Source organism: Alosa alosa, chromosome 1, assembly GCF_017589495.1.
Source record: "Alosa alosa isolate M-15738 ecotype Scorff River chromosome 1, AALO_Geno_1.1, whole genome shotgun sequence".
NCBI classification, from domain to species: domain Eukaryota; kingdom Metazoa; phylum Chordata; class Actinopteri; order Clupeiformes; family Clupeidae; genus Alosa; species Alosa alosa.
In genome coordinates this window covers 34,521,824-34,535,596 of record NC_063189.1, presented here as the reverse complement: position 1 = coordinate 34,535,596, position 13,773 = coordinate 34,521,824, and the positions used below count along the sequence as shown (strand labels likewise).

The 13,773-nt window shown below is 39.5% G+C and overlaps 2 protein-coding genes across 5 annotated transcripts; one reads left to right on the top strand and one right to left on the bottom strand.

Annotated features, from left to right (window-relative positions):
• The first annotated feature begins 15 nt into the window (after positions 1-15).
• Positions 16-3,044, top strand: aptx (aprataxin). Of its 4 annotated transcripts, none has more exons than XM_048257858.1 (8): positions 16-423; positions 552-598; positions 712-765; positions 995-1,231; positions 1,348-1,407; positions 1,492-1,715; positions 2,386-2,489; positions 2,661-3,044. In XM_048257858.1, the coding sequence occupies exons 1-8, from the start codon at positions 294-296 to the stop codon at positions 2,813-2,815; spliced, it is 1,011 nt and encodes a 336-aa protein (XP_048113815.1). In that variant the 5' UTR covers positions 16-293; the 3' UTR covers positions 2,816-3,044. The 4 variants fall into 4 exon arrangements, with proteins under 4 accessions (XP_048113815.1, XP_048113808.1, XP_048113799.1 ...); XM_048257851.1 differs by having other exon boundaries at positions 968-1,231; XM_048257842.1 differs by having other exon boundaries at positions 926-1,231.
• A 273-nt stretch (positions 3,045-3,317) lies between these two features.
• LOC125303848 (choline transporter-like protein 1) lies at positions 3,318-13,296 on the bottom strand. The gene is made up of 16 exons (XM_048257794.1): positions 12,994-13,296; positions 12,215-12,301; positions 11,918-12,060; positions 11,457-11,593; positions 11,246-11,339; positions 9,277-9,437; positions 8,978-9,067; positions 8,689-8,825; positions 8,203-8,389; positions 7,067-7,235; positions 5,106-5,262; positions 4,932-5,015; positions 4,366-4,503; positions 3,948-4,184; positions 3,768-3,839; positions 3,318-3,652 (listed from the first exon to the last, which is right to left on the bottom strand). Exons 1-16 carry the CDS (start codon positions 13,015-13,017, stop codon positions 3,635-3,637), a joined length of 1,935 nt encoding a protein of 644 aa, XP_048113751.1. The 5' UTR covers positions 13,018-13,296; the 3' UTR covers positions 3,318-3,634.
• Between the last annotated feature and the right edge of the window lie 477 nt (positions 13,297-13,773).

Genomic DNA, 13,773 nt, shown 5'->3' with positions numbered 1-13,773 from the left:
GTGACCGTCGCAGGAAGTGCATCATAACAAAGGGACACCAGACCCTCTTGCTTGTAACTTGTAACAGCAATCTGGAACAATCTTTCTGCTTTGGCTGTACTAGACATTCTCTGTACCAAAGACGGTTGATAACCAGAGTTGGTTAACTATAGAATCTTGTACAAAAAAATAAAAAAGGATACCTTATTGTAACGCCTGTAATATTGTGATAGCTAGCTAATGTAGCTAAGTTCTTTCCATTGCGGCAAGTTCAGTGAGTTGCAAACAAACGTATGCAACATACTACATAAGGAATGCCCTCGTGTTGGTTAGTAAGTGAGGATGACAGTCATAAACCAATCAAGTTACCCCACCTGGAAGCAGTGTTTTTGGGTCGAGGGCCGGAGACGAAAATAAAAGACCAGAAATGCTCAAGGGAACAAGGTAAGATACTTTAGACCACGGACAGATTGTTGAGTAGACCTTGTTACATTTGCCTAGCCTGGCTTTATACTGGCCGGAGTTGGAAGATGGAACGCTTGAATTGTGTCTTGAACTGTGTCTTCTCACAGTTGAGCTGAAGGCAGACCACAACAAGGGATACATCATTGTAAAACAGGTCAGTGCAGTAAAACGGTAGTAAAACTACAGACCCCGTCAATTATCATAAAAAAATGGTTTGGTGGTGAACTGAACAAAACCTGAACTTTTCTCTCTCGATATTTTGGATAGTTGGGCGTCAATCCTAGCAGTGTTGATATGGCAGTCATTGGAAGAGGAAACCAGGTAGAAATGCAAAAATGCATTCATACATTAAAACTTGTCCAACAGAAATGTCCTAATACAATTCTTCTGAATTTGTCATTGAATCATTACAATGCTGGGACCTGGATACAGATTTGTTCATTTCCTTGGTGTCCAATGTTTCGCCTACCTCTGCTGCCAGGTGAAAATGAGGACTAAACAGCGTCTTTGCTTGGTCAACCAGCTTTATCCATACACTGCATGTTTCAAGGAGGACTCTTCCGGCCTGTCTAGCAAGAACAGTAGTAAAGGCTCCAAAAGACCCCACCAACACGAGGAATCAGGAGAGGCTGCCCATGATGGGGCTCACAGAAATAAACAACCAACACTTGAGCACACAGTGCAGGATACTACCCTGCATGTACATGCAGCCAAAGGCCCAGGCCAGTCTGGAGGATCAAGTGCTGCCCTTACCCTAAAAAAGCCTGAGCATTCCAATGCCCATATGGTGAGAAGCATGCATTCCTAACAGCAAGGTCTATGCCACTGAAGAATATTTATCAAGTTGTCACAGGGCATTTGCATTGTTTTCAGTGTAATCTTTATGAAAGCCATTGATTACAGGAAGGTGGAGGCCACTGGAGTCAGGGCTTAAAGGCGTCAATGCAGGACCCAAAAATGCAGGTATGCGTGTCATTTTGACACTCAGTATTGATGTGTCAGTGTCATGAACAAGACTCACTGAAGCAGCCCCTCTTCTTCCCGTAGGTCTATAAGGATGACCGCGTGGTCGTCATTAAGGACAAGTACCCAAAGGCGCGGTACCACTGGCTTGTGCTGCCCTGGGAGTCCATCCCCAACCTCAAGGCCCTCCGAGCTGAGCACAGGGACTTGCTGGTGCACATGCAGGGTGTGGGCCAGAAGATGGTGGAGCAGTGTCCAGCTATTCAGCTTAGCTTTCGCCTGGGCTACCATGCCATCCCCAGCATGAGGTGACATGCAAATACGCATACTTTTTACATGGTCAGTGCTGTATATATAGGAAAATGCTTCTGTTAGGTTTTGTATATAAGATTTTCAGGGGTGCCAATAATTGTGAGCAATAATTGTGTGTTTTTGTTAAAAATATTTATTTCTTTGAGATTTTCCTTTTTCTCAAAATAAATTTGCTTTCCTTCAAGGTTGATTTTTTTTCCCTAATTTATTTCATTGTGAGATTAAAATAAATCACCAACAGATTATTTTTTATACCGGTTTTTAGTCAACTTTAGCAGAGGTGCCAATAATTCTGGAGGGTACTGTAAAAGTATGCCTTGTACTATATTTATTTGTCAGTGTTAGTTTAAATGTTTTTGTACACAACTATTGCAGTGAATCCTAATCTCTGTAACAGCAACATATTTGACCCATCTGTCAGACTCTCTCACTGACCAGTTACTTAACATTTAATGTGTGGTCTGTAATTTTATTCCAGTAGGCAATACCTTGAATGAAATTCTGCACATTGCTCCTCAGGGTCCTCTCACTCTTTTCTATGCTAAAAAACCCTTGTTTCATTTCTGGCTCAAGTGGCAAAAGTGGGTTGGACTGAGCAATACAAAATGTCATTAATGAGGCTGTAATATTAACTTTTCATTGATCATGTCCTTTCATGTTTTGCAGCCATGTCCATCTTCATGTCATCAGCCAAGATTTTGACTCGCCATCCTTGAAAAACAAAAAACACTGGAATTCGTTCACTACAGATTACTTCATTGAATCTCAAGGTAAGATGGTCAAACACACGGATTGGAATCTTTACTATGTACTCACAGATGCTATTCATCCAGATATATCACCCCAGCCATATACATAACATATACATCCTGGTAATGGTCTGCCTCCAGCAATCGAATGATTGCAGCTTGTTCTGACTTGTAATTCTTTTGTGTCATCAGAAGTAATCACCATGCTGGAGCATCATGGAAAAGTGAGCGTGAAGGAAGGGATGGCGGAGCTGTTGAAGCTGCCTCTGCGTTGCCATGTGTGTGAAAAGGAACAAGCCACCATACCCAAACTGAAGGAGCATCTGAAATGCCACTTCACAGTCTGACCTCAGTTCAGTACAGAGCTCATTTTCATTGTTATCCGTGTTACACTATTCTGTATTTACCGGACTCTTGTTGTCCTACAGTACTTCGTAAGAGCTGTAATTATGTTTTCAAGTATTTGAAGCTGTTGTATTGCAGAGTAATACTGCATAAAGTTAGTTTGTTCTGTTTATGATGAACGCTTTTACTAATAGTTGTAACAACAAATAAATAAATTTGTGTTTCCTAGAACTTGTAGTGACTATAGACATTTTGAGTCTGAGTGCATAACACATGGTGAGTGATAAAAACAGAGTTGAACATTTCTAGCTGCGGATCTAAGTAGAAACAGAGCCGTATATAGCTCTATATCCGGCTCTGAGTAGAAAAGGGTTATGCTGCCCTCTAGTGGTCAGTTGAAGAAACTGAAATTTACGATTGCAGTTTACCTGTAGACTAAATATGTTAAAGTGTGTTAAAGATGTTAAAGAATATGTGTTAAAGAAAGTCATGGATGTTTTAAAATATAATCAATAGCTTTTAATAACTTTGAACAAACACTCCAGTAAGTAGAACAATTTAACACATATCTATAAACACTTTTCTGATACAAAAAATGAATAAAAAGTTAAGGCAGTCAAGTAAAACATTTCGCTTCGAGTGCAACACACTATGACTGTTTCAGGACATTAAAGGCTGCATTTGGCATTAGAACATGTCAAACCATTTAATCTGGAATGCAACACACTGACAGTTTCAGGATATTAAAGGGTGCATTAGAAAATGGCATCAAGGATTGAGGTGTGTTGCGGTGTCATTTGTTTCATCAGGTCCAGCCAAACCTACCTACCTCTACGTGCCTAAAATTGAGAACAGAATCAGATGAGTATACGATACATGTTTAATTTATTAACGAAAAGTGATTCGATGCCTAAGACTATGGCATGATAAATGTAATTGGGAAACATTACTCACCATTGGTGTCAGTTCTTTGCTGCCACCTGAGGCACCCCGCTCCATTGCCTTACGGCTGTTCTCTACAAACTCCTATACGAGTAAAGAACACCCTCAGTCATTCACACAGAACTCGCATGCTTGTCAAGTCTCCGCTTGGTAACAGATATATCTCCATATGTCCCATTCTCCCCCACTCACCATGAGAGCCTTCTCCATATAGTACTCTTTGCCACGACTCCCATCATTGTACTTGGAGTCGATGGCAAAGCAGAGGAAGAGCACATCCACCACCATGTCATAGACTGACAGGAAGCAGTGGGCAACCAAGTAGGCAAATAGACAGGCAATAATCACGGGTACTACCCACACTGTGTATTCTTGCTGGTACCTCAGAGTAAGGACACCCACAAAAGCTGTGCATGACACAACCAGCACCTGCAACAATATAAAGACCCTAAATTAGACGTCAGTGGTTTATATTTTCATTATAAATAGACAACACATTCAATACATTCTACCCACATTAACAATTCATATAGGCATTGGATATGAAATTAGAGGTAGATACATTTGCCTCAACACTCCTCACATTTTATAATTTACCCCATTACAATACCTTTCCAAGGAAGAGGATGAAGGTCCCCACGGTATTAATGACAGCCACACGAACAACATTCTCCACCATGATAATAAATGCATCTTGGGCAGATGTGCAGAAACTTGTACTGTTGATGGCAGTGGCTGTATATGCGTTCTACAAGTGATAAAAAAATAATGGAATTTAAAACTAGAGTACTTACAAATAGTACAACTAATTTGGCATGCATGTTACATTTCGGTATTCATGATGAGTAATTTCGAATACATATATTTTTGCAAACGGGTGCACACAATCCAAAATATGTTATAACAGGTGCCAGAGAAAACGTGTCAGAGAGAAGTATGTATAATGTGTAACTGGAAATTCTGTTCATTGTTGCTAAGTCTGCTGGTTACTTTGATGCATAGAGGTATAGCCTCTGTTAAATAAGTTCAACCAGTTATTTTTGTACATTTTAAGTCATCAAAGTTTTGAAAAAATAATGAAAATATGTTTTTGCACATTTTTCAATTGTCTAGGAGCGCTCCCTGATTATAAAAGTATGCATTATGCATCAACACGAGTGAACAAATAGCACTTACTTGGTTCAAGTACTGAAGGCACTTCTTAAGACACCACAGACAGCATATGCATGCTTTGAGCATACAGCGAGCACAAGCATTTTCCTACAAAATGCAATTTGACAATGCATGGTTAACATTTGTCTTTGTAGAGCAATTTCTACTGAACACTCCTGCCCTCTCACGTTAACTCACTTTCCCTTTAAGCTGGGTGTGGATGTAGGTGAGGATGAGGCGTGGAATCTCCACCAAAGTGATGATGAAGGCCCCTTTGGCCACAGTGCCCAAGTGGTAGCGTGCCAACCTTAGGACTGAGGTCAGGATTGGCATCACAGGCAGCTGAGACTTGTTCCTGCACAGTATAGGTGAAATGGCAGTTTTATACTACAAAAAACTGGCAATCAACTGGCACTCATTGGTCTGGGGTTTGTTAATGTGCATACAAAATATGCCTTTCAAGCCAAGAGTCAATGATCTTAATGGTTTTATTATGGCCGCCGCTATCGTAGCGGTTATATATGGATTGTCAAAGTATTTTTCTTCTTTCTTTTCTTCAGTCATCTACTTCCTGAATTTTTGGTCAACAATCCCCGGTCGCACTAACGTTCGCTAATGCAATGGTTTGCTGATGGAAGATATACAGGGCACCTGTGTCTACGATGCACTCTAAACATCAGGCTAGGACATTTCTGCTTGCTAAATAGGGTTTTCTGCTCATGACTCGCCCATAGTCCACCAAAAAGTCTACACAAAATAAATGTGAGCATCTGAGCTAACAATTAAGGCTCCTTGTATGCAGTTTGCTTGCATAAAATGATTCCGCAGATTTCGCAACAACACGCCAACAAAAACGGGTATGCAGTGTCTTCAAAACGACGAAAAAATGTGCAATAAACTGACAATGGGAATAGCCCAGGCTATTTTGGACTTGAGACTTTTAATAAAAAAAACGACAATTCCAGCTGCAAAGTCCCAAATTGAAACGCGATAAGCTAATAGTATGTTTCAGAATGCCACACAGACAGACAATGATTGGCAGACAGAGCGAGATGTCACTTATACTGCTTATCAGAGACCGTTTTTAAGTCACATCGTTGCAAATTTCATATGATGCATCATTCCACAAAATGGTTTGTCATCTCTATCCTGAAGTTATTCAATAGGCTTAACAATAAATAAAGCCTTAACTGAAAATAGCTGTTAGGCTTATATCATTTTGATCTGTAAAAAATGTCACATGAAGCCATGCCTAAAGTCTGTTCACTGAACATTTATTAAAGGCTAATGTATTATAATATATTCATTATTGAATGAGCTTAGCTGGAATGATGTTTTTCCCTATCATCTTATTTTTAAAGCATGCCTACCTGCGGGCATGCAATTGGGCTATAGGTTTTCTACAGGAATAGCATGTTTGAACGGGCACTGCAAGTATAAACTGCTCACAATGTAGTTTATGGCAATCATCACAGAACAAAGACCTATTTTATTCTTATTCTTTCTATTCTATACTCTCTTTTATTTTTTAAACAAATAAATTGCTGTTTATGAAGAGCTTTTCATTAGGAAACTAGATAGTTAGGCCTATTCAAATACATAATGTCCCACCTTGATTAGAACCTTGTTATGGGAGAACATTTTTACATTGTGTTTGTTAAAATGACTATCGGCCGATATATCGGTTATCAGTTTTTGAAAAAACTCAAATATTGAAATATTGGTAGGTTATCACTCTTCAAAATCCCATATCGGTCAGGCTCTATAGGACATGGAGACAAACTGACATACACACACATGCAAGCACACAGGCACACACACACACAGGCACGCACATACAAGCACACACAAAAGTTGCAAGAGTAGGGGGTTGAGTAGGAGATGGAGACAAATTAACAATCATGACAAGCGGGAGAGGATGTACAGGACTGAGCAGTGGTCATATTTTGTACCGCTATGCGGTACATCTAGTTGGAAATCTATTAGCCGTATTGTTCTGTGCAGAATCTGTGTTCAAAGCTAAAAGTGTGTTTGCATTTGTGCAATTAATCGTGATAAATCACTGCAAAACTGATTAATTAGTTCATTTTTGTGATCGTTATTACAATTACATTTATGCCTCAGTAGACCTCTTTTCCTTGAGATGCCATGTCCCTTACCTGGTGAAGTAGTAGGTGACCACAGCGCCAGCCACAGTCATTTGCTGGCAGGCCAGGATGAACTCACTGACCCAGATGAGGCCCACGGCATGGTACCAGACCATGTACTGCAGCGGCTCAGCCAGCTTGAACTCCACCGTTTGTGTGTCTGTATTCAACACAGGGCTTCCTGTGGAGACGAGAGGGCTATGACTGGTGGGGTGGCACCATAATAGTGTCACTAATCTCAGATTCATCTTACTGCTAAGGATTTCACGATTTTTATTAGTTGACTGAGTACAGTGCTGGTGCTAACATTACTGCTAGTAGTAGATGTTGGAAGCAAGTGTTTCATATCTATATGGTCATCTAGAGCAGATGCTTAGTACAGCTGTTCAGATCTCATTTTCAGTGAAGTACTTCCATACATAGGAATGTCTAGCCCATTTAGCCTTTACCAATTTTATCCACAGCTAGTTGACTGCTGCCTACTAGGCCTACTACACAATTAATCAATTTTGAATCAAAATCATAATTTCAACTCCTCCAAATTAGCTAATTGCAAAGGCAACTCCTTGTGTGGAAGCATGCCAAATTGAAGAATGTGCCTCAAGGCATCCTTGAAATATAGGTTCACGGAAATGGGACCAACAGTACTTGTGAAAAAAAAAAAGTGTGGTCTGCACACTGCAACTGCTCCAAAATATAAACTTTATTCATTTAAAAGCAACGTTTCGATCCCCTTGGATCTTCGTCAGGCATATGCTGATCGAAACGTTGCTTTTAAATGAATAAAGTTTATATTTTGGAGCAGTTGCAGTGTGCAGACCACACTTTTTTTCTACTGTCTGATACTATTGTCTGGCACCTGCAGAAAAACTTTACTTTGGATGTGCGCACCCACTCTTCAAAACAAACAGTACTTGTGGTCACAATGACCTTGAACTTTGACCCCCAAAATCTAATCAGTTCGTCTTTGAGTCTAATTGAACATTTGTATCAAATTGAAGCACATGCTTGAGGTGTTTTTGAGATACCGCTAAGATAGAGACAGACCGACATACGGACGTTTGGATTCTCAAATCTAAATTAAGATTGGTGAGCAAAATCAAATGCACTCGTAGATTTGTCTGGGTTCACCCAGGCTAACATCTTACCTGAAGTTCCTAGAGACAGGAGCACCCCAAGCCAACACACCCAAAAAAGCAAAAGGGACATACACGTCCACACTGGCTGCAAGGCTAGCAAAGGTATATGAGTGAAGACATTCCCTGCCACATGGAACAAGGCAATGGTAAGAGCCACTCGCTTCCTCAGGAAGACAATCAACAGCAGGAGCACCACCTGGAAAAAGACCATCCTGAGCCTTAGAGTAATATAACATTTGCCGACAGCACTCTGTCTTTACTTTACTTTCATTATTGTATAAATGCAAAAATGACTGCTTTGTTAAACATGCTAACTCAAATAGATAAATGATAGTAGATGTGAACAAATTTAACCTACTTTTTCTATTTTCTAACTTCTTAATATTTTGTACTTTTAAGCATTTAAAATGTACTAGTCTAAACATGCCTTCATTCCTAACAAGCAGGTTACTCTATAGGTGAATCTACATCGAAATGATATTTGGAAAGTTTTACCGTAAACACTGTGGCTGTGATTGCATAGGCAAGGAGACCCTGGGTGTTGCCTTGAGCTATCGCTTGTTCAACAGGTGAGGTGGAATTAGTAGACTTCTTAAGGTCTACATACAACCACCATAAAACACCAGTGCCAGCTGAAACAGAAGGAGAAAAGGATTTCCCTTCACACCGGACCAAGATGAACGATACGGAACAATCTTAATTTTGAGAATTCTAATCTATATTTTTCAAGATAGAAAGGAATACAAAGTGATAACAGATGCAGAAAGACTTTTGCTGATCATACCGATGGAGCCCAAGACTACGAGTACTGTGAGAATCATCACCAGTACGGCAGAGATGTATCTGATCACCACCATAAGAATCCCTGAGAGAACTGTGGAGAGCAAAAGACAAGCACCATATTCACTGCACATCTCTCCATAATAAATAAAGACCAATATGTAATAAGGTGAAAAATATTTGATACCATTAATCCATGTAAAACAAAAATTCATGTTAACATCCATATTTGATACTATTAATCCATGTAAACAGTTGCACGGTGCTCTACTGGTAGACCACTAGCCTAGTTGATGGCCATACCTATTGAGAGCATGCAGAGTCCAAAGATGATCTCCTTTGAGGCCATGACGCCGGCGGCAATCCTCTGGAACACGTTCTCACTGACGGAGTTGACTAGGGCCTGAGCAAACTGGGCGTAGCAGCTGACATCAACTGGGACACAGCGGTTGAGCCGAGCCTTGCTGCAGAGGTAGATATAATCATTTAACAAAGGGCCATTTTATTTGTCACATACTCACTCTTTAAATCAAGCTCAAAACATTGATAGATAGATAGATAGATACTTTATTAATCCCCAAGGGGAAATTCAAGGAAAACAACATTTTAGTTCAAGTTCAGGTAGTTCCCTTAGTTCAGACCTTAAACCATATGTGGCTAATGATTATTAAAAAAATATGAAATATTATTAAAAAAAACGTATACTAAGGAAAGGCACCCTTAGTTTTTTTTTCTGCAAGAGGCAGGAACATGAAATTTGATGTAATGCCTCTTGGAACAAGCTACACATAAAAACAAAATAAAAAAAAATATGATTGTTCATATTTATCATGGCATCAGTGGACAAAGTTGAGATTTAAAAAAAATCACAAAATTAAGTTCAACAATCATTTGATATGATGATGAATATTAGATTTACACCGAAGTAACGGATTCTGTTACAGGACAAGTAACATATTCTTAAAATTCTACTTCTGACTCCAACAGTACCACCACCGGTACAATTATGCTGTAAATCCTTGTCGTTTCTGACATACAGCCATTTCTATTGTCATACTGTTTTCAGTATTTCTAAAAACACAGGTGGAAATGCACGTTCCTGTGATCACATGGTCAAAAGATGTCATGCATTTACACCCCACATAGGCCCAGAGAAGAATTAATTATAAACAATAATTTTCTATTTGGTTTTAGGACCATTTAGACTTGATTAGAAATGTAGCTCCATTACCGAGTTTCGGACTATAATATACATGTTTTCTTCAGTATTGCCATTGTGCAGACCTTAGAGCCATTTTATATGCTATTCTTCTGGGGATAAAAAAAAGTCATTCAATGCCCTCACGGCTTGCACATGGTAGTGGATGTGCAACAACGTGTGGATTTGTTTACAAGCCGAAAGATAGGAACCGGCAAAGATAATCTCCAAAGGGCTATGTCGACCACAAATAAGTATAAGTATATATACTCTTTTGATCCCGTGAGGGAAATTTGGTCTCTGCATTTATCCCAATCCGTGAATTAGTGAAACACACAGTGAGGTGAAGCACACACTAATCCGCAGTGAGCGCAGTGAGCTGCCTGCAACAACAGCGGTGTTCGGGGAGCAGTGATGGGGTTAGGTGCTTTGCTCAAGGGCACTTCAGCCGTGCCTACTGGTAGGGGTTCGAACCGGCAACCCTCCGGTTTCAAGTCCGAAGCGCTAACCAGTAGGCCACGGCTGCCCCCACAAATACTAGGCTTTTGCACCATTTTTGTAAAACGGGTAGGGGGAGAGCAAAGTTGCCAGGCTGGTTTGTTTAGGCTACTTTCAAAATTACTTTGAAGCTGTTCTACTAAGGTAAAAAACTAGGATGCCTTTAAATCCTTTTTTAAAGCCAGGTCAATATCTCTGAAACATTTTATTGTCCTCCCTTTCACCCACATTTGTTGAAATGCAGTTGCTTTTACATAGGTTTCAAGATACAGTGCAATGAAATGTAAGGATTAGATTTAAAAAATATTGTATTTATATTAAAAACCCCATAGGGAAATCCCAAAGTTCTGCAAAATGGCAAAACTAGACTAAGAAATGCATTAAATTATGGTATATATAAATAAATTAAGTCCTCCGTGGACAGTAATGGGTTTTAATGTGCAATCAAGCTCAGACCAGTAAGACATGGCAGAAAGCTCTCTCTACTCAGTAAAAGGTAAGCTGCAGACAGTTGCATTATTGATTTAATAATGTGGGGAGAATCGTACAACATGTATGCAGTCTTCTGTACCATACCTGGGCTTAACAGGCAGTTGTGGACAGCCGGTTGCTTTGTCAGGATGGCTGGGGTAAGAGGAATGCTCTATGTCATATCTACAAAGTTTTGACCCTAGAAATAAAAATCAAATGTTTACAACACAGTGCTGAACTGACATGGACTGAATACTGAAGTCACAGCTTTAAACAAAACTACATCAAAAGATACAGCAGATTTTGTGGTCCTCACCATTCATAATTGCAAACTTTCTGACATCCTCAAGGGTTTTTAGTTCCTCTTCTGGGCATTTTGACACACACAGAGCTATTGACTTCATCTTCCTATTAACAAGGTCAATCTTACAGGGCTCCAGGAAGAACACAAACCTACAGGGTTCCAATGAAGATTATTATTTCAATAAGGGCACTTGGATACACCATCTCATACTGAATATCCTACAGTTAAGAAAAAGATGCATAACTATATTTTGTATTTCAGTAAAGACAGATGAAAGGAAAATTGTGCAGGTTTTCAAACAGTATGCACTAAAAGTGAGTTTGAGTAAAAGTTTTGAGTAAAACTAATAACAAAACAGCTGAATCCAAAGCTCACTATAGCCATATTCATGTCTTGTAACATTGTGTCTTGGATGCCTACATATCTGTATACCTAGTATTTGCTACAACAGAAAGGTGAAACAGATGACTCACTTTCTCTGTGTGAAATCCCCTCCATTTTGAGGAATGTCTAAAGTCTTGCTGTTGTTTTGCCCACATATGTTCCCATAGCTGTCATATCCCTTTACCAGTCTGGATGTACCACCCATGGCAATTGATAATCCAGTTATTATAACCTAGTATACACAAAGTACACAAAACCAGCATGAGCAAAGGACCATGATTAAATATGACTATTGTTTAAATATTTAAGATCTGAAAAATCAAACAGTTGATTGTGTGGTGATATAATGCAGTATATCAAAATCAGCTGATAAACCTGACACTCACCATGCCAATGCAAAACAAAATGAAAAAGATGAGCCAAGGTATGTCTGTGACACTTCTCTCCTCCAGTGGAGTCCATTCAGTCCTTTTCTGTAAACAAAAACAAATTATGTTAGCAGACATGGCATTGCTTTTTTTGATTTAAATATTTGTAAAAAAAAAAAAAAACGTTAAAAGGGTTTTGTTGCAATTCAAGTTTTGTGAAAGCTATCTGGCGGTAGACTACTGTGGTAGTAGCCTCGGCTATAGTAGGCTATACAGCCAATGTTAATCACAGCTGTCTATGTTTAACCAGGATGATGGCCAGGCTATTTTATTCTTAGTGACACTAAAGCGCTAAAAAATGGTACTAAGGCAGGCCAAGCCAACCTAATAAGCAACATGTATAGACTGCCCCAATTTCAAATGACTCAACACAACATTAGACAACATAGCCTAAACATCTTGGAGAGGTTCATAAAACACCAGCCCCTTCCTAGATAGTGCCAGTCTACCAGAGGAACACCAACCCACATGTCTATATACAAAAGGCTGATAGAACTAGAAATTAGGATCTAATGGTACCATCGCTATTGTGCATTGTCTACGAGGAATCATAGCGAGGAATGCATAACTCTCCAGTTGTTGAAGACTGACTTATTGCTATGACTGACTGCGGACGACGATAGCGTATGTTTTAGAGTGCACAATTTCCAAAAGTTTAAGTTAGCTAACGTTTGTGTAGTTTCAGATTTTCAAGTTCCGCAACAGAGAAACAATGACGTTGATATATATATATTTACCTCATTGTTGCCAAAACACGCCATTGCCTGCAAGAATTCACAAAACGTAGGCTATCGAGGACTTCTTCCGCCTTCCCCACTTAACAACAGATATTCTGGAAGGTGTTACGTTTTTGAAGAATCGTTGTAGAGTTAGGATAAACCGACTTAACACTCCATATTCTGGCCTTGAATTTTTTTCTCTCTGCTTTTGTTTTCAAATTCTTGTTTACGATATGCCACCACTGAGTCTTCCCCTCGGATCTACCAGCTACAAACCAACCGCAACCGCATAGAAGACAGAAACCGAAACTTAAGATCCAGATGATGGCACTGTTGTAAGGGTAACGCCTCTTGAGGTATACAAGGATACAAGGATACAAGGAAGTTTATTGTTACATGCATATAGTTACTGGAAGTAAGAAATGCAGTGAAATTATGTCTGGTGTCAGCCTATTTGTGCAAAGTGTGTGGGGGCACCAACAAGGAGCACCCAAGAGCAGGTGTATATGCAGGTATATGCAGGTATAAAGAGGCATTGTGACAGTTGTTGTATTACCTGCAAGGGTTCACATGAGAGAATATTTTTCTGGGTATTAGAATAAGTAGGCCTATGCAAAAAAGAATCTTGAAAAGTTCAACGTGTGCTCGAGATGACTGAAATTGTTCTCTCGAAGAATAGTTCGTGCTGACGTTGTTATCTTTCTACATTTTCCCTTGCAATGAAGTGGATTAGCCTATTATGTTAACACTATGATGGCAAACACCTAAGGCAGAATAGGCCTAAAAATCCCTAAAGGT